At 38.8% G+C, this 20,119-nt stretch overlaps 1 protein-coding gene across 1 annotated transcript in view; it reads right to left on the minus strand.

The window, feature by feature from the left end:
* The window catches only part of cntn4 (contactin 4), a 201,273-nt gene that overhangs the window by 100,337 nt on the left and 80,817 nt on the right, over positions 1-20,119 (minus strand). Inside the window, exon 5 of the mRNA XM_075460236.1 lies at positions 10,917-11,012. Within this exon, the coding sequence (XP_075316351.1) occupies positions 10,917-11,012 (96 nt within the window). The remainder of the gene's footprint in view (positions 1-10,916; positions 11,013-20,119) is intronic.

Genomic DNA, 20,119 nt, shown 5'->3' on the forward strand with positions numbered 1-20,119 from the left:
AACCAGGTCACGTGACTATCAAGTTTCCCTCAGCTAAAAAAGGAAAATGGCCTACTGTCAACCTTTTTTCTGTGAAAAACACAACATTTTAAGAAAGCATCTGCATTTGTATGCATTTCGATGGCATTTCTAGCAGACTATGCACAATATTTTCAGAATCTTCGTTCAGAGAATGTAGACTGTTTTTTGTTTTTTTATTCTGTGAGACTGGGTTGATCATGAAGAGACTTGTACACAAGCAGAGCTGTTTTAAAGTCTATTCTCTGAGCGACAGGAAGCCAGTGCAGAGACCTGAACACTGGACTAATATGGTCGTATTTCCTGGTTCTAGTCAGGACTCGAGCAGCAGCGTTCTGGATGTACTGCAGTTGTCTTACAGCCTGTTTAGGTCTTGATTTCTAGCTGAAGGAGAGGCTTCATATTGCTCACTATGAGACATTTCTGTTTTAGAACAAGTCAACATTTCTAATCAGATACACCAACATACATGGTGATACCTGGACTGCACCATCAGTCCAATTGCTCTATTCTGGTACCAGTGATCCTTTCCTGTCGTGTCCAGGCCATACAGTAAATGTTTGAAATATGGCTTGTTTTTCTCATAGGAGATTCAAGATCACGACTGAAGGGTCCAATGGAGGAGACTGTGCTATGAATAAAAGATCAAAGTATGGACTCAAAGGATGTTTCCTCACTGCTCCTCTTGTAGCAGGTCTGATTTGCCATCCAACAGTGGCAGCAGCATTCTGTGCTGCTAGCTGACATCTGTTTTGCAGGTGGACATGGCGCATTTGTTGATCCCGATGAGCATCTGTCACGTGATGCTTACCTGGCAGAGGCTTTTCTTCCATTCGCTTGCATGGCTAAGTTTCTTCTGCCAACCTCAAGCTCACAGATGGCTTTGTTCCTTTGTGGTTCAGTCAGCCGTGGCAGTGTGCAGACACGTGGCAGAGACCTCACTTTGTGAGCCTCTACTGCCCTGGACCACACGATCCTCAGGAGCAGTCAAAGGGTTAGTCAACACACTCGAGGAGTCACTGCTCAGTCTTGGAGAAAATCATTATCGTCTTCAGTTGTTAATCAGTGAAGCTGAACAGCAGACATTGCCAGGACCAATTTACCTGAGTATAAAAAAGTTTGATTGAATTTATCACCATTTAGAATGGTGCAAATCTGTGTGTATACATTTTGCCAGGTATTCTGCCTGTAAATAACAGGAGAAACACGGCAAACGGCATAAATTGTTCACAATAACAATCGGTAATGATCAATAAAACTGATATCATTCAATATCAACAGAAGACTTGAAAAAAAAAGTAATCAGACTAAATTATTTTTGAGTTTTTTGTCTCCCTTTTCTAAGCAATCCAGTTACACTCAAAATAGGACATAAAAATCTTTCAAAAATATTTTGATTTCATGGGCTGTGCTCAAGTTACGATGTCACCATATGTGCAACTAAATATCAATATATCTTAAAATCACAATTATTATTATTATTATTGTCATTACTGGTATTGTCATTATTGTTATTACTGGTACAACACAATGCAACCCTAATGGCAAATACAGTTGGTCATCTTCCATGACCTTGACCTTATTTGGAGTGAACTCTTAAACAGTCTTAAACACCACTGTCCTTAAAACATCCCAGGCGGCAGCAACTAGTTTTGCAACTGCCCTTAAAAGATATCAGTAGAGCAAACTCCATAAAATCAAAACACTGGAAAGTGACAATTACTCCCTAATTTCATCATTAAGCCTAATTATGCAGAACTAATCAAAGACCTAAACAATAGTCCCGTAAAATCCTGTTAAATTTAGTTGTATTTATAAATAACAAGAAATGTCATCTTAAGGCACTTCAAAGATACAGTCCAATTTAAGCCAATTGATTGTAAAACAATCATAATCCAATCAAATCAAATTAATTCAATTCCAAATTAGTCCAATTTATACAAAGCTAATCTTTTTTTTAAAGTTGCCTTGCTTAAGAAACCAACAGCTTCCACCGAAGCTTCTCTTCGATTCAATGCCCCATCTTAAGCATGTACAAGGTGACTGAGGAAAGAAAAAACTTCCATTTAAAAGGAAGAAACCTTTGACAGAACCACTTTATGTTATAATGGATCCATCATAGCATAAAACCATAGGCTTCATGCAGTCATAGCTTCTAGTTGGTCAATTTCCAATCCTAAAATGACTTCATATGAGGATTCAGTGACACCATAATCGCCTTAATCTTGAAAAAAAACAAACAAAAAAAAAACAATGAAAGATTTTAATGTGTGACTTATGTTGTGTTTAAAAATTTCCTGCAAATGATTATCAACAGGTCTGCTTGCTAGTGACCCTGATACTAGGTCGATTGACTTAAAAATTACTGAAACAAGCTGCCTGCATCTAGTCCCAGTCCTTCCTATGAGTGATATAGGCGGTCGCCTGGAGCTCCATCTACTAAGGGGCACCACTGTAGCGACACAAATTTATCCTGACAGAGGATAAACTTGACTTGGTTTGAGGTGAACGCCGTTAGGCGTCCGGTATTGAAAAGGACAGCAGAAGAATAGGAGAATAGAGGTGAAATCAAGCCAAAGGCAGTCATCTATTCTTTTACATTGTGTATTTCTCCTCTCTTAGACAATTGATGAGCAAAATAAACTCCTAAAGTAGATTGTTTGCTTACTTATTCATTTCTGTTTTGCATGATAGTTTAAATTTGGGGGATGTGTGTAAAATTTGTGCCGTTGTTCACATCACATTTAGAGGAAATCAATCACAGTTTTTTGTTTAACAACTCGGTTCATTCATTTTCTCTACAAAGACTTTCATTTCTGTCATGGTTGCTTCATTCTGTGCACTGCTGTTAGGAACATTAATCAAGCTAATTTCTAATGATTTTGTCTGTAAACAGGAGGTGTTAAAAAGAAAAGAGAATATCTGGAGGTCCATTTTACCCTTCTTGTATCAATAATCTTTTTAAAAACACATTTCCAAAAACCAATGAAGAGTCACATGATCTCTTTCATTTAGAACTTGATTTTAAATCAATTCCTGTCAATTACAATGATTTGTATCATGAAAAATTGCCAGGCTACAAAGTACATCTAAAATCTGCAGGTTTCTTGCATATTAACTGATTTAATTATGAATACATAAGAATTTTCATTGAAAGAAATTCTCTCAAGTTTAGCACATTTAGTATTCTAATATATATATATATACAGTGTTCGAATTATCCACCGGGCTTCCCCCCCCCCCCAAAAAAAAAATATCATGATAATATCATGATATGCAAACACAACAATACGTTATCATTTGCAAACTCCCTGCTAGAGCCTCAAATGAATCAAGTGACCACGTTCGCGGGAAGATCACATCAGAGCACTCGTCTCCGTAAACTCCGTGTTGCCAGATTGGACTGTTTTGGATGACCGTCTGCGGGTAAAAATGGGTATTGGGCGAGTTTTTCTGTATCTGTATATGGCTCTATGGCCACAGAAATAAATAGAATTCAGTTTAGACTGGTTTAGTTTAGATTTAGTGCCTCCAGGCGGGGTTTGAGCATGTTTGGAAATCATCTGGCAACCCTGCAAAATCCGCGCTGAGCAGGTGAATTCAGCTCAAATCTGCACGCAGCACTGTCAAGTTCAACCACCTAGCCAAAGTTTGTCTCACACACGTTGCTGCAGCAGGACGTTGCTAACTTTCCAGTTAGCAACAAGCACAGCAGCAGAACCAACACATGCAGAATAATACATACATATTAAACCTAGCAACGACCCAACTTCAAACAGCTGTATGGCTTACCAAAAGCCCACTAGCAAACTAGCAACTAGCCTACATTATGACATAGTGCCCATAAGACGCAATCAAGAAATGTCAATCAGCAAAGTGAACCCAATGACGCATACAGAATCAAGCTGTAAATTATCAGACTACAACTGCCAAATTCAACATAGCTTGTATTGTCCGCTGTAAACACTGTGCGCTTTTCTTGAGATTGAAAAGTGCTATCAGACAGCCCCGTGGTGCTAGTAGTCATGGTATACTTCTAGCTGCTACATGAAATGGCTTCAAACACAGTCAAAATTATGATTAATCCTATATTTGTCACGGCGGACATATGGTAAAGGAATCCCATTTTTCCTACCTCTTTGTGGGCATGCTATCCTTTTTGCCTCCTTGCTCGACACAGCTATCCTTGCTTCTTGCTTGGTGGAGTCACACTATCCATTTGCCTTCTTCTTATTTAGTTAAATGATATGATTCCAATTGTGCTTTAAACACATGATAAGCCTTGTACTTTATTTTCTGACATCAAGTATGCTGGTTGGTGTATTCTGGATTAGAGCAGTCCGCCTCTGTCTTTGAACTGAGACTACTTGTGCATGTTGACTCGATGGAAATCTTCTGATGTAGTCCTAGGCTAACTTTTTTCTCATGGGAGAAAGGGAAAAGCGGTGATCTGTCTTGAGTGTTTGTAAGTTCAGTGCTTTAAAGTTTAGATAATATTAGTCTGATTTGTTAGTTTCATTTAACAAATCACGGGAAACCTCCACCTTGACAGCTTAATTCCACGCGCTCGCATCTCAAACATCATTTTAACGGGCATCTCAGTGCTGCCGATGTTTTGGACTATGCGCGAGCTGCCTGCGAACATGCGAAACGCCCGCTGGTGGTACAGTCCATTGAAGGGGTGTTCCAAAACGCATTTTATTTGGTTATTCATAGTACACATTGAAAAATACTAAGTAACAAGACATTTTCAACACCTGATTTTAATAATAGATACATTTTTTCAGTACCCCCCAAAAGTGTAATTTAGTCCCTTTTGGGAGGTATCAAGTCTCAATTCCCGTACCCCCCGTAATTCGAACACTGTATATATATATTTAACTATTACCTAGCTCATTTTCATACATCTTCTTTTCCACTTATTCTGTAATTATTGGTTGTATTAGTGTATTAATAGTAGTCTATATTTACATTATACATTCATACAAGTTTTGGTTTTCATGACTAAGAAGAATGGCCTGTGGCTTCACATTGGCTTTGAGTGGCCCTCCCTGCATCTTTGCTCACAGAAAACCGCAGTTTTAGTTGATCACAGCCAAGCTGGCCACAACTATATGTGCTTTTTCTGGATTGTGACTAAATTGCCTGGTTTAGTAAATCTGACCCCTTGTAGTTTAGCACTTTCTGGGTAACAAATGTATACGTCATGTTCAGCAAACTAACATCAAACAGTCAAGCATTTTGATTTTTGGTGTCTGTCATCTTACTGTCGAACATCAAACCTTTTGTGCTCCATACTGTAAGCCCTGAGTTATAGTCAAAGTCAAAGTCAAATCAACTCAAATTTATTTGTATAGCACATTTCATGTACAAAACAATTCAAAGTGCTTCACATAAAATAAAAGCATTGCAGCAGTGAGTGGAAGAAGCATTAAAAATATATAAAATAATATAAAGAGAAACAAATAAAATAATTTAAATTAATTTAAAAACAAACAACAGTCCAGATAAGTTAAAAGATATCGTGCAGATTTCATCCATAGACACATGAGAAAAGAAATGTTTTTAACCTGGATTTAAAAATGTCTACATTTGGTGAAAGTTTAATCTCCACTGGCAGTTTGTTCCACTTGTTGGCAGCATAACAGCTAAATGCTGCTTCTCCATGTTTAGTCTGGACTCTGGACTGGACCAGCTGACCTGAGTCCTTGGATCTAAGAGCTCTGCTAGGTTTATATTCTCTGAACATATCACAGATTTAGTTTGGGCCTAAACCGTTCTGGGATTTGTAAACCATCAGCAGGCTTTTAAAATCTATTCTGTGACTGACTGAATAGTTAGTCACAGAATAGACAGATGTTCACATTTGCCACCAGCAGCTCACTACAGACATCCCCATCAATCCATATTAATTTAAAATCTCTCTCCATATTTAAATATGTACATATAACACATGGATATGTATGTATATACAGTATATATCCATCACTGGTTCTTCTGTCCGAATGTATCTATCTGCATGGAAGAGCTCATGTTGCATACAGCAGACAGAACAGCTGTCTGCCATGCATAATGTGTCCTCTGAGAGGCCCTTCTGGCAGGTGGGAACCCACCAGAGCCTTCGGTATTTGTGGAGGTTCCAATCACTGTATAGAAAGGTGCGCAAACATATGGCTCTGAGCAGGGATGTGCAGAGGTGTTTTCTTGAAGGTGCCACCCTCGTGCAAGATTTAATTCAAATGAAACAAGGTCCTTGTGTGTGACAGAGTGTCCTAACAATCATTACTGACTTGTTATTGGCTGTCGGATTGCTGATGCCTCACTGAGATATGTCTCCTTATGCTGAAGGAGTGTTAGGAAATGTGACTGCAAATTACTGAGCATGTATGACTTTCTCCAAGTCTCAGCAAGCATATCTTTTCATCTATCATTGGTTTTTGGCAGGTTTGCCGTGCTGCTCAAAGCCACTTGATGAAACAAGAAGCTTTTTAATTCTCTTCCTGTTCAGAAGCAAGACACTTGGCTCTCAAATATGTTTGTTTGCATGATAAAGGGGAGAGCAATTCAAGCTCCTAATTCATTTTGAGAGGAAATATTTTATTTCAATAGTCAAATAACCAACAGAATCAAGAATGATCAATGTCACGAAGACAGAAATTGTGTTTTGTTACTACTTTTCATTCCCCATGTGTGGTACCTGCAAATTTAGCTGTTTCTCCACATCCACATTTTTCATTTGTGTTGTTGAATTTATGTGTTACACACCCCGTTGCAGATCTTCTGATAGGCCAAAAAAGATTTGCAATAAAATAAGAAGCAGAGATTAATGACAGAGCTGCTTTCTGAATTTACGCCCCGAGCAGAGCATGAAAGAGCTTTCCCTCTGAGGCACCACAGCACTTTTACAACTGTCTGATATAGTGTTCTCGAATCGCATAAACAGTGACATTTATCATAATAATTTCAAACATGAACTGGATGCCTGTTTACATTTAAATCGCTGCACTATATCATCGATTTTGTGAGATTTAAACACTTATTCCGGGTCAGTTATACCTAATAGAAATGTGAATGTATTTACTATAAGCCCCATGCGTCTCTAGTCTCTCATTTGTCTCTGTTAATAGTGAAAAAGATCCTGCACAATAGAGTAGGTAAAGGTACAGCAATGCAGACTTGAAGTTCTGGAATAGTTATATTTCATTGCAGGCTGGTCAAATGTCATGAATAAACTATGGATGTAAACGTGGTTACTATTGACAAGGCTTCATGTCAATAAATGAAATGTCCTAAAGTTTTGATTTGATTCAGTCATGATGCGCTTGATCTGCATGGCCAGATTATCAACCACAACAAGGCACAAGTGTCATTCAGATACAACAAAGCAACGTATCAGGTCCACAAAGGAAACCCATACAGTCAAACTGCGTAGCTCTCTTTGCCTGCTGAGTGGTTGCTTTTTATTGTTGCCAGTTTTGAATACACTGATCCTCTCACAGGCATCTCGGTGTGTATTGATGTGAGGGTTTTAGTGCCAACAGTCTGGCCTGGATGTGTGGGTTAAGCCTGTTGAATTTTGATTTGATGTTTTTTTTTTTTTTTCACTCTCGCTCTCAATGAATGATTAGATGTGCTGAAAATAAACCTGTACTGTTGTGGGCTGATATTTATAGTAAATACTGGTGGGCGGTGGTTTCTGATGGATTTGATCTGTTTTTATTAAAGGAGAACTGCGGTATTTTCAACATTAAGCCTCATTTATGAGTCGTCTGCAATGTTTTAGAACCCCCCTCACCACTTTTTTGATGTTTACTGCTGTCTCCGGTATTTGCCTAATTTTGATTCTTCTCAACCTGCTTCAGAACGGCAAGTCATGGTGCATGTCCAAAAAGGTCCGTAAAAGCACCATAAACGTCCGTTTTCAAAATAATCAACTCACCGGAGTGGTTACTGGTGTGCACTGGTAATCCATATCAAATTTTGTTGCAAAAAGTTGCTTCTGTCGTGTTTCCATTCTGAAGCGGTTGAGAAGAATCAAAATTAGGCAAATACCGGAGACAGCAGTAAACATCAAAAAAGCGGTGGGGGGGGTTCTAAAACATTGCAGACGACTCAGAAAAGAGGCTTAATGTTGAAAATACCGCAGTTCTCCTTTAAGAAGCTCGGTCTAAAACATGCTTATACATATTTTGATCAAAATATATATATCAATATAATATAATATAATATGATATAATATAATTAAATATAATATAATATAATATAATATAATATAATATAATATAATATAATATAATATATATCAAAATCGCATGTGAGAGTTTTGGGGAAAGATTAACAACAATTCAAAATATTATGTGTTCCTAGCATCTGTTGAACACAGGGAGTGCAATAGAAACAAGCAAGTGGCTAGTTAGTGTATCCGACCGGATGACATAGCGAAAGGAGCTTCTGTTACAGCAAAAATGTCTACCTCACTAAAATAGACTTCTGACAGCCTGTGTCGGCTCTGTTTATTAGTGAGGAGACATATGACTTGAGGGGGCTTTTCATGGGCATGAGGATGCCTGACATGTTGGCATCATTTCCCTGTTGGTCTTAAAAAGCAAACCCTAATTGGATTACTTCAACACAAATTGGCAGATACGAAAAGATCCAGAGAGACAACTTTTTATAGTACAGAGAACAAACGAAGACGTGTCACATCTGAACTACTTGCAAATTAATGAAAAATTCCAAATTGCCATCAGGCTCGCTGAGCTTCTACCAGGTACAACTCGAAAGGATGCAAGCTCCAAACAATTAGGCTAAAATCAATTCCAGGCACGCAGCATTTTCACTGTGGCAGACATGTGTATGAATCAGTGATATCTGTTAGCTGGCTGTCAGCTGGGGGAATGTAATCAAAGCAGCTGCTGCAGTTAGCAATTCCAGTTAGAAAAGAGACAAAGCTGTAAAAGGACACATCTGCTGCAATTACAGAGACAATCTGAAATTTTTTGCAGGAAAAGTAGCTTTTGAGTCAGAAACAGCATGGTCACATTTATGGTTTATCTGCATACCAGAAAAAAAGAGCCACTATTTTGTGTCCAGTGTTTCAACAGTTTGTTAAAGTCGTGGAACACTGGACCATCTGTTTGCTACTGCTTAGAAAATATTTAGCATAGGGTCTAGAATGACTAGAATTTATGGAAAAGAGCTAGTCTGGGTAACTGACTAACTTTTACTACGATCATTGGTAGTAAAAATAGTGACAAAATAAAGAATCTCCTAACTGAGCCTGCCGTCTATCAGCGAGCAATCTCAACAACTGCTACAACGGTTAAGCAATTACCACTTGTTGTCTAGAATGACAAAATGTAAATGTAGCTTAGAACATCGCTGCTGTTTCATATAAACTTTAAAAAGCTGTATGTCCTGCCTAATAGCTGCTAACTAGCTGCTCGGAGTTTCATGCTTACTTCATTGAGGAGACAGCATAGCTACATCAGCCTTGTTTTGATTCGAAAGATGTTTCTTGAGTACACACAATGTGAATACATTTTTTCTGTATACTGTATCTGAATAGCATGTCACATTTTTCAAATTCTAATCACATGACCTTGTGCTCCGTTGAGGCCTGATTTAATATCTCCCCTGTTTGAAGCAATCCTGTCAAATGTTCAGGATTAGTGTTGAATCCCTCTCATAGCTATACCCTCTTCTCCTACAGTCATACAAACGAGTTTCACTTGTCACAATACAGAGGCTAAAGGCGTTTAGATACTTTATAAACTTTATATATTTTTTTTGCAATACTAACCCAAACTGATATTGATCTTCTCATTTAGCTCTTGCAGAGAAAACAAATAGCTTGTGCCTTATTACCTTATTCGGACTATGTCTGTCTTCAGCTTGAGAACAAACAGTGATGAATAAGAACAGTAGGACTGCATGACAATTTAATTCAACTAGAACTGCTAGATAGGTGAGGCAGAATGCTTTTACTGAACTGACCAAAGCTTTTTTTTTAGATCGAGTAGACTTTTGTCCTTAAATATTAAACATGGAATAGCCTTTTTAAAACTATGACCTTGATTGATAAGAAGGCTAATATGTACAAGTAAATCTAATCAATATGCCGAAGCATCTTTGTCTTGACAAATGGTTCCCCATGAAAATAATATCTTGAATTTCTTCAGTCAGTTTAGCAAAGCATAGCCCACTCTCATGTGAAATTGTGTAACAGATACATTTTTTTACTTGCCAAAAAGAAAGTTATGTCATAATTCATTTTTGAAAATTGTGAGATGACCATGTATGTGTGGGCAGTTGTTTTATGCAGCCGAGCGTCCACGTTAAATGACTGTAATGGCACCGCATTAATATTAGAACTATGTGAACACTTAGCCATTTATATTTCTCTAAACCAAGCCATGTACGATTAACTCTTAATCCCAACAACTCGCAAATGAGAGTGAAGAAGAAAACTGAAAGGATTGTTGAAAGCATTATGTGTGCCACAGTGTGTTTGTACCATTAACACACACGCGCCCACCTACTCACACCTAGGGATCAAGTTAGAATTGCCAATTATATCTATGCTTTTGAATGAATATGGGAGGAAGAGTACCCAGTGGGGGGACATGCAAACTCCACGAAGAGAGGCTCCAGCTGAGATTCAAACTAGGAAATTTCTTAATGTTAGGTGAGGGCACTAACCACCACACACCCATTCAACCCTATCTCTGTATGATATCTTGTCAAGACCTTTATGGTCAAACTGCAATGTTTGGCGCTGTGAACCAGTGTAGGTATTTTCATGTTTTGCCAACCTCTAGTTTTCAATTTCTAGTGTGAAAAAGAATCAGTTTGTTTCCCTGTTGGGTCTAATAGTCATTAGAGAATAGTAATCTTACCTCCAGAATGTGGCGGAGGGCCACACAGCAGAACCACTCCTTGGCCCTCACGTACCGATACGGAGCTTCTTCTGTGGGTCTTGAAGTTTTCCAAGTCTGGAAAATGAAAATAAACACAGCAGTAAGTAAAATTTAAAAGTCTACAGCAGTTTGTAGCAGGCATGGAAACAGTAGGATTTGTTAGATCTTACCCTGGTGAGTACACAATACACTTACTTGGGAGCACATAGTTCCCAGTCTTTATTTCATATTGACTTCAGAAATACGAAAGCTTTCCCTGACAAACACGCAAAGCCCCAATGGCCAGGGTTCAAATTCAGTGTGTAGACCGCAGTGCAAACCACTGAACCTTCCGAACAAGTGTGCAAGCAAATAATATTCAAATACAGAGGCGTGAAACTCTGTTGCTCTGCTGGTGAATGGACCACTTCCCACTTTAAAACACTTTAAAAGACTCCCCGAAACTTTCAGTAGCAACAAATGGAAAAATCACGGTTGGTAAACCGCCTTTGGTGTTGCCTCAGGTCTGATCACCCCCTGTGTGGATCTGTGCTGTGGATATCCAAGACTCACTGTGATGAGTATCACTAGTATCAGAATAAATTAATGGCCCCAACAGGGACTCTGAAAGAAGGAACCAAGAGCAGGATTTTTTTTGGAAAAAAGCTCAGGTAGTGCTGTTATGATTGGAAGGCTGGAGGCTTTATTCTAAGTATGAATATTTGAATCTAATAATAAATCTGTGTTGGTGTATCCCTAATCTCTCAGCATTCACCCATATTGAGTCTTTCAAGATGAGGTTGGTGTAGCAAGTCACACAAGATGGATTTTAATAGCTTCTTTAGTAATCAGGTTACCTTTAATTTATTATGCCCATATGGACTGAACAGCTCAAAGCTGTCCTTGGTATGGTTTCGACACCAAAAGCACTGTTAAACTGAACTAATTTTCTTTAGACACTTGATGGAAACAATAGCAGGCCAGAGCCACCTCCAACAATTGGCTGCACTAATGGTGTCTTGAACTTGGTGAATGTAATTCAGACTTCACATGGGGGCTTCGTGTCTGCACGGATAATATTGGTAGTAAAGCAAAAATATTCTTCTTTGGGGCGTATCTAAATCTCACCACTGTTAAGCAATTTAACCTGCAACCTACAGAAACTTCAAAAACATTGAAACTTGAAATGGTGTGGCAACATTAATAAACAGCTCTTACTTTGCTGTCTTATTCCAATTCTACAAACTAAATATTAACCCCAAATCCAAAGAAGCTCAGATGCTGCATGGAAAAAGAATGGTGTGCAAAACCTCATCCAATAATATTTCTTTTACAGTAGAACACAGAAAACATTTAAATATTTCATGAAAATATTTGCTCATCATGAATTTGATGGCAGCAACACATCTAAAAAATGCAGGGGCATGTTTGCCACTGTGTAGCATCCCTTCTAATAACAGTCAGTCTATAAACATCTGGGAACTGAGGAGACCAGCTGCAAGACCTTTGTGAGAGAAATTTTGTTCCATTCTTGTCCGATATAGGATTTTACCTGCTCAACAGTGTTTTCAAATGATGAAAGATGTTTACTGCATGCAGGCTAGCTCAGCACCTACAAAGCCCTGCTGTTGTTGTAGATGAAAGGTGAAAGCTAAGCATTGTCTTGCTCAAATTCGCAAAGCCTAGATTGGAGCATAAGTTGCTATAAAACCTGTATATACCTTTAAGCATTGATATTGCCTTTCCAGATGTGCAAGTCACCTGTTCCACAGGCACTAAAGTTGAAAATACTTCACAATTTCTTGACACAGTTCTTTTTGATTGCTGAACCTTTGGCTATAGTTTCTTCTAAGAGACTCTGCCTCTCTAAGGTGCTCTTTTTATAGTCCAACTGTTTCTTTTTAGTACTTCTGAACATTTTTGCCTTGTGTTTGTCCTGTCCCAATTTTTCAAATAAATTTCCCTGCCATCAAATTCAAGATAAGCTAATATTTTTCACGAGGTTGTAAAATGCCACACTTTAAACTATTTTAATTATTTTTTATTATTAATGAGATACTGGTTTATGATATCTGCAAATTATTCCATTCTGTTTTTCTTTGCAATTTGGCCAGTGTCCAAAAGGTTTTGGAATTGGAGTAGTTTCTAATTTAATTTGGCTTTATTATGGTTATTATCGTTGTCATTATAATTACTAATGATAATTTTGTTAATTATAAATATCATATTTTTTGTTTTTAGACTGGCAGCCTGTCCAGGGTGTACCCTGTCTCTCGCCCGATGACCGCTGGGATAGGCTCCAGCCCCCCTGCACCCGACCGACGGATTCAGCGGGTACAGAAAATGGATGGATGGATATTTTTGTTTTTACACATAGATAGACAGTAAATTAACATATGTAGACTGGTGATAGTGTCTCAGATTTTGCTATACATATGCTCCAAATTGGATTAATTAACTTTAATTAACCTTGCTCTTTAATATGCTGCATACTGTCAAGTCAGTGTGAGCAGCAGCGCATACATCAGTGCTCTCTGAAGAGCTGCATATTGCAAAACTGCAACCAATCCACTTTGCACTGAGATTACTGATTAGTTCAGCCCCATGTGATTGCAGTGTAAAATATCTGAGCTCACTGATTTATGAAGAAGACTTTAAGGTCAGATAATATATGTCATATTGGCCGTGGGACAAGTCAATTAAGACTGAGCCGTTAATTATTTCTTAAAGTAAATCTCCTTTTAAGCCACAAGCACAGCTTAACTAATAGCTATTTAAGCCCTATTAAGAGAACAATTCCCAATATTTTTCGAAAGATTAATGTCTGATACAACCCTTTAGGGTCAATTAGATGTGTCTACTTCAAGGAAGGAAAAGTATTATGCCCTGAAATGTATATATTTTCAATAGCTGTGACACTGTACTGTGTTTTTGTTTCAGTTTCAAAACCGAGTCTTTCAATGCTTCTTACCGTCAAGGAAAGATCCTTTAGAGGCTGAAAAACCACGTCATCAAATCTTGTTAAAAGTATGTGCCAGTGTCCAGAGTCCTTCAATCCAGAACTGAAATTAAATTTCAAGGATGCTTCTGTGTATCCTCTATGCTTTGAAAACACCCACAATCCTTTGCGAATGTCTGAGATGTTGCGGACAGATGGACTGATGTTGGTGCTGTATGGATTTAAATGCAGTTAGTTTGTTTTCACCACATTTGTTGTCACTGGAAATTAGTTGGCATTGCACATATGTCCAGTCAAAGGAGATCAAAGTATAAATTGACAACATAAATGGCTCTTAGGAAGCAGCTACCAGATTTGTAAAAACCATGGCAATTTTTCAGCTGTTGTGTGTGTAGGGTGTAATTAGGACCGTTATCTTGATGTTGCCCACTTCTCAGGGCTGTTCCATCATGTTATTTTTAGATATAAGACATGACTATTTCCTAGCTTAAGAAGGACTTGAACGCACCCATTCTATTGTGGGAGCATGCCTTACTTTAAAAACTTTTCCTCATGAAATCAAGTTCTGTTTTATTGAAGCATTAACAATCATAATAATCATACCAGATGCTTACCAAATAATCATAAACATTTAGAGTTAGAAGATGAAAGTGAGTCTGCACATCTCAATGGGGCTAAAACATTTTGCAACCATGCACTTGACTGAAGCAGAGGAAATCTGTTTTTAGGAAGTTGTGCTTTATTTTTTTTTCTACTTAAGTTACCGAAACTTCAATTTAACAACATTTGGGACAACACTGCACTTCCACCACATCTTTGGCTGAATTAACATCTGCAATGTAGTAATGTACATACACATTTTGTGTATATGCATGTGATAAAAGTAGATAGTTTGTGAAAATCAAAAAACTTTGCCAAATGCAGAATCGGTGTGTAAAAAAACTGTAGGACAATAGTTTTACCAACTTTAGCAGCAATAAGTTGAAGTAAGTGTTTTCTGTATGATCCTATTGTTCCCTTATATTGTTGTCAAGGAGGTTTGGCCCACTGCTCTTTACAACGTTGCTTTAGTTCATTTAGATTTTTTCAGCATTTGTTTAAGCACAGCTCTCTGAAGGTCCCACAACCGCATTTCAATCAGGTTGAGGTCTGGACTTGACTATTGCAAGACATCTGACTCTAGAATACTTTGGTATACAGAGGAGTTCATGGTGGACTCAATGACTGCAAGGTGTCCAGATCCTGTGGCTGCAGAACAAGCCCAAATCATCAGCCCTCCACCACCGTGCTTGACAGCTGGTGTGAGATGTTTGTGCTGATATGCTGTGTTTGGTTTTCTCCAAACGTGCTGCTGTGCATTATGACCAAACATCTCCACTTTGGTTTCATCTGTCCAAAGGACATTGTTCCAGAAGTCTTGTGGTTTGTTCAGATGCAGCTTTGCAAACCTAAGCTGAGCTGCCATGTTCTTTTTGTAGAGAAGAGGCTTTCTCCTGCAGCCCTTCCAAACAAGCCATACTTGTTCAGTGTTTATCAAAATGTGCTGTCATGAACTTTAACCTTTAACACGCTGACTGAGGCCTGCAGAGTCTGAGATGTAGCTCTTGGGCTTTTTGCAGTTTCTCTGAACATTGAACAGTCTGACCTTGGGTTGAACTTTCTGGGACGTGCACTCCTGAGAAGATTGAAAACTGTACTCAATGTTTTCCACTTTTAAATAATCGCTCTAACTGTAGAATGATGGATATTGATTCTTTAAATAGTTTGGAAATTGCCTTATAACGCACACCTGAATGCTCCAGACCAGCAAACTGCCCACATTTCTGCTTTTATAGAGGTGTTCACACTTGATGATGATCAGTTAATCAAGTGCACTTGATTAGCAGCACCTGGCTGTTACTTACCCTCTTAATTCCTGTGAAAGCAGTAAAGATGGACATAGTTTTTCACACACTGATTTGGCGTTTTCGCATCGTTTTTGTTAAATAAAACATTGTGACATCGTGTAGGTATGTGTGTGTCAGGTCGATAATTCTATTTTTGATATGTAAAACCTTAGAATTGAAAGAGGGTGTACTTTTTTTTTCTCAGGGTGTCTGTATGTTTTGAACCTTTACAGCATTCAGAGGGTTTCTACAATCTCTCTTTTCCACCCATTCCCACACAAACTCACTCCGTCAATATAACTTGTGCATAGTGCCATAAAGAGCTTGAGAATAATGCATGAAATTTACCAAACACTGTGACAATGTGCATAGCATCACTTGCTCTGATGAGCCTACAAAATCTGCAGCTAAACTCCGCTCAGCAGAACTCGCTCGGCTCACGACTTCATTGTTTTTGCTCACTCTTACAGCATCGCCTTTGACTGAAGTGGAAAGCTGAATCCAGTGAAAAAGCTCTAAAAGCCTGCTGTGTGCTGCCTGTGACGCCCCAAACAGCAGACAGACGCACACAGAGAAGAGGTGGTGGCAAGCAAACCAAACACAGGGCTGAGGAACATCCGAATCACATTATTATCCTTTGACCAGAAACACTCGATGCTGCTTTGAAACCAGTGTATGTGTGATCAGTGTTGGCTAAAAATTTATATCATGTAAATATAAATAAGGTGATTATAGGTGTCATACTGTATATATTGCAGGTTTAAAAGGTATATACAGTAAAATTTTGCAGAGATAGAAATTCAGCTTCTACAGCGATTGAGACGTTAAACTGGTCTGTCATTGTGAAGAGAGAACTGAGGTCAATGTACCAGAGAATCGATGTTCCAACCCTCACCGATGGTCATGAGCTGTGGGTGGTGACCGAAAAGAATGAGATCACAAATACAAGCAACCAAAATCCTCCAAAGGGTGGCTGGGTGCACCCTTTGGGATCGGGTCTGGAGCTCAGGCACCCTTGAGGAACTCAGAAAAGAGAAAGGAACTGAGGTGGCTCCGGCATCTGGTGAGGAGGCGCCCACTCCGGTGGATGGAGTAATTCTTCTCTTTATGTGTGAGTGTAAGTGTTTATGGTGTGTCTGAATAACTGTATGTCATTTCCATCATTGCTGTCAGTCTTTATCATGTGAAACACTTCGATCTGCATGTTAGTAGGAAAGGTGCTGTATTAAGAAAGTTGAAGCAAAGATCCACTTGATATGTAAAAGCCTAAGAGCATAAATTACATGAACATTTCAGCTGAAAGTCTAACATGTATCCGTTCTCATTTGTATGCTACTTATGAAATTTGCCTTTTTGAAACCAGGCCTATGGCCAAGGTTGCAAAGTAAGTGTGAGATGCTGTTAGATTGATAGGAATTAAAAAAATTAAATAAAATAATCATAGATAGTAAAATAAAACTGTACAAGCTGAGATAATGGATAAAAAAACACTGTGGTTCCCTGAAGTCAACGACATACTTGACCAAAGAGATTACTGACTCTGTTGGTCTGAATCAATATCCTTTTCAAAATTCTTACTAAAGTAATAGTCTATTCTACTTCCCCTGTATTGTATTACGAACCATCAATGTTACAAAGTGCCGCACACTGCTACAGAAATAAGTATCCGCCACCCTAATGCATGCAACTCTTTCATCGCACTGTGTAATTCACATCTGAGTTTCTTTCTTGTGCTACACCGTGATTTACACACTGTCAAAGGGAGAAAAGTGCAGGATTAAATTGTGAGACTAAGCGCCGTGTGCACACTTGGACACAAATAAAAGCTGATGGACACATAGCCTCATTCCCAAGATTGGCAACATTAACCCTTGGTGCTTTCTTATAACGTGCTGATGGCAGCTCATTACCTCAACCTTAAAGGATTGTATAAATAATCCAAACCCAAACGTCCGACTCAGATTCCCCCTCGTATGTTAATCCACTCCTTTGATTTATGTACTTGTTCGTCCTCGCTCCGCGCTGGAAAACAGCATGTCTTCCCCTCAGCAGAATAATTGAGCACTGGGGTGTAGTTCATAGATGAGATGACAAACTCACTCTCTGCAGTCATTTTTACACAGCAAATCGCTGTCCCTCTTAATTACATTTACCCGGCTGTGAAATGTCGCCAAAATCTGGCGGGGTGGTGACCAAGGAGTACAGGTGCTTAAAGGAGAAGCCAGAGCAAAGATGTCCAAAACCTAATTGATTTCCTGGAGGTTATTGAAGTGTGTTGAGCAAAATCCGGCCTTGATGTTTAAATTAGGTAGTTTATTTTGTAAAGAGTCTTTTCCTTAGCTGTTTAACGACTGCTAGCTGTTATCTTTTAACCAGCACTCAAAAGTGATAGATGTTGACAAAATGACTTTGCTCTTGTCAGAAGGCTTTATCACTATCTGCTGTTGCTGATCAGATATCTCTGATGAAAGGTTGTCTCTGATATATTCTCCTTTTTTCTTCACTTATGTCTCTTTAGTTAAAAGAACTATCTTGGCTGTGTATTAGTCTTTTTCTTCTCGTGGACATACAGTAAAGCCAAAAGACAGACTTTTCTAATCAAAGTGGGCTTGAATTGATGGACAAAATACTCCTTTATTGGAGGGGGTCTTTTTTTTTTTTTTGGGCAAACCACACAACTTACTTTCATCTAAAGGAGTGATAGAAGGTTAGATAAAAGCCCCCATGCCTTCCCAAAATGTGAGTCTGAAGAACAAAGTCAACAAAAGCAGGGGACATCTAAAGTACTGAATTCAATCCCAGCCAAAAAAAGTCTTTTTGGCATTATTTTTGGCTGACATCAAAGCTGGCGGGATTTATGAAGTGGTGATGTCTAGCTCACTAAAGCCACTCATTGTCCCCATCTACAGTGGCAGAAATGGCCTCGCCTGGGCTGAAAGCATGCTGCAAGTGGCAAAATCCAGCACTCCCACCACCACCACCACCTCCAACCACCCACTCTCTGCAGCCAAAAAAGAGCAAAAGAAGCATTGTTGCAAAAAGGGGGGCAAAAAGTGTCATTTGCAATATGTTGTGGTCGAAGGCTTTCGGTGCAGGGGGATCTGCAGAGCCAGATGGGTGGGCTTGACCAAAGGCAGGCTTCTCTGAGCTCACACAGCTGTGCAGCTTTTCAAAAGAAAGCATGAAAGCAAAGAGTTTGCCCACAGGGGCCATCTCAGATCACTTATCCATTAAATTTGTCACATAAAAGAACAGTAGAGAACGCAAGTCCTCTCAAATCTTCTTGAAACAAATATGAAATTGTGCTTATAGTTTCTGCTAGAGTGTAATCTTCAAACAAGAAGCGGCTAACAATGATTAATTGCCTCAGAATAAGTAAACGTGATGCCCCATCTAGAACCATTAGCATCAATTATGGCAAACCTGTGCTGGCATTACACACAATGATCCAGATTAGGCTGATGATCACATCCCAGACATATGAGCTTTCCAAATGCCAGAACGACTAATCAAACTTCAACACGCCTGCTCAACTGTGAACATTAGATTCATCACAACCTGATGCTCTGCAAGGAGGTTCTTTGTCTTCGAGTGGATGCTCAGTAATATATGTGCGAGCCTGTTAGTGTCTGTACTTCACAGTTCTGTTTGTACAGTTTGGTTGTAACTGAAACTCCCAGAGTTAGAAATTGGAAATTTGAAAGTTAGAAATGTTGTGTTTATGATGATGCAGATTTTTCCACATTTGGTCGATAACGAAATGAAGCGTGTAAAAGTGGAGCATATATTGCCACAGTGTTCCAAACAGCTGATTCTGTAGAACTATTTTAAATTAAATACATTATAGTTAAGGTTAAACATCATAACCACAGATTACATTACCGGATTATAATGGTAAACTGTTACTAACAGTGAATAAGTACAACAATCGATCTGAATCCCCATCTGAACTGTTTGAGGTTGTGTTGCATTGTTGGTAATATACTGCATTTCAAATTTTAATTTGACATGGTGCAGGAAGTAGAAGGCGTGTAGTCACATCTTGTCAAGCTAATAGTTCTTTAGCCTGTTAGCTAGCTACCACAGTGTGGTATCGCTCCACAATCCGGTGCCCACCGGGTTTCTTTTTTACCATCTCAGAAACATCAACAGAATTAAAGGTTTCCTCTCCCAAAAAGACCAGGAGAAACTCATCCATGCATTCATCTCCAGCAGACTCGATTACTGTAATGCTCTTTTAACTGGACTTCCCAAAAAGAGCATTAAACATCTGGAGCTCATCCAGAACGCTGCTGCTGGAGTTTTAACCCGGACTAAGAGATCTGAACACATCACACCAGTTTTAAAATCTTTACTCT

This window comes from Odontesthes bonariensis, chromosome 3 (genome assembly GCF_027942865.1).
Source record: "Odontesthes bonariensis isolate fOdoBon6 chromosome 3, fOdoBon6.hap1, whole genome shotgun sequence".
Lineage (NCBI taxonomy): Eukaryota > Metazoa > Chordata > Actinopteri > Atheriniformes > Atherinopsidae > Odontesthes > Odontesthes bonariensis.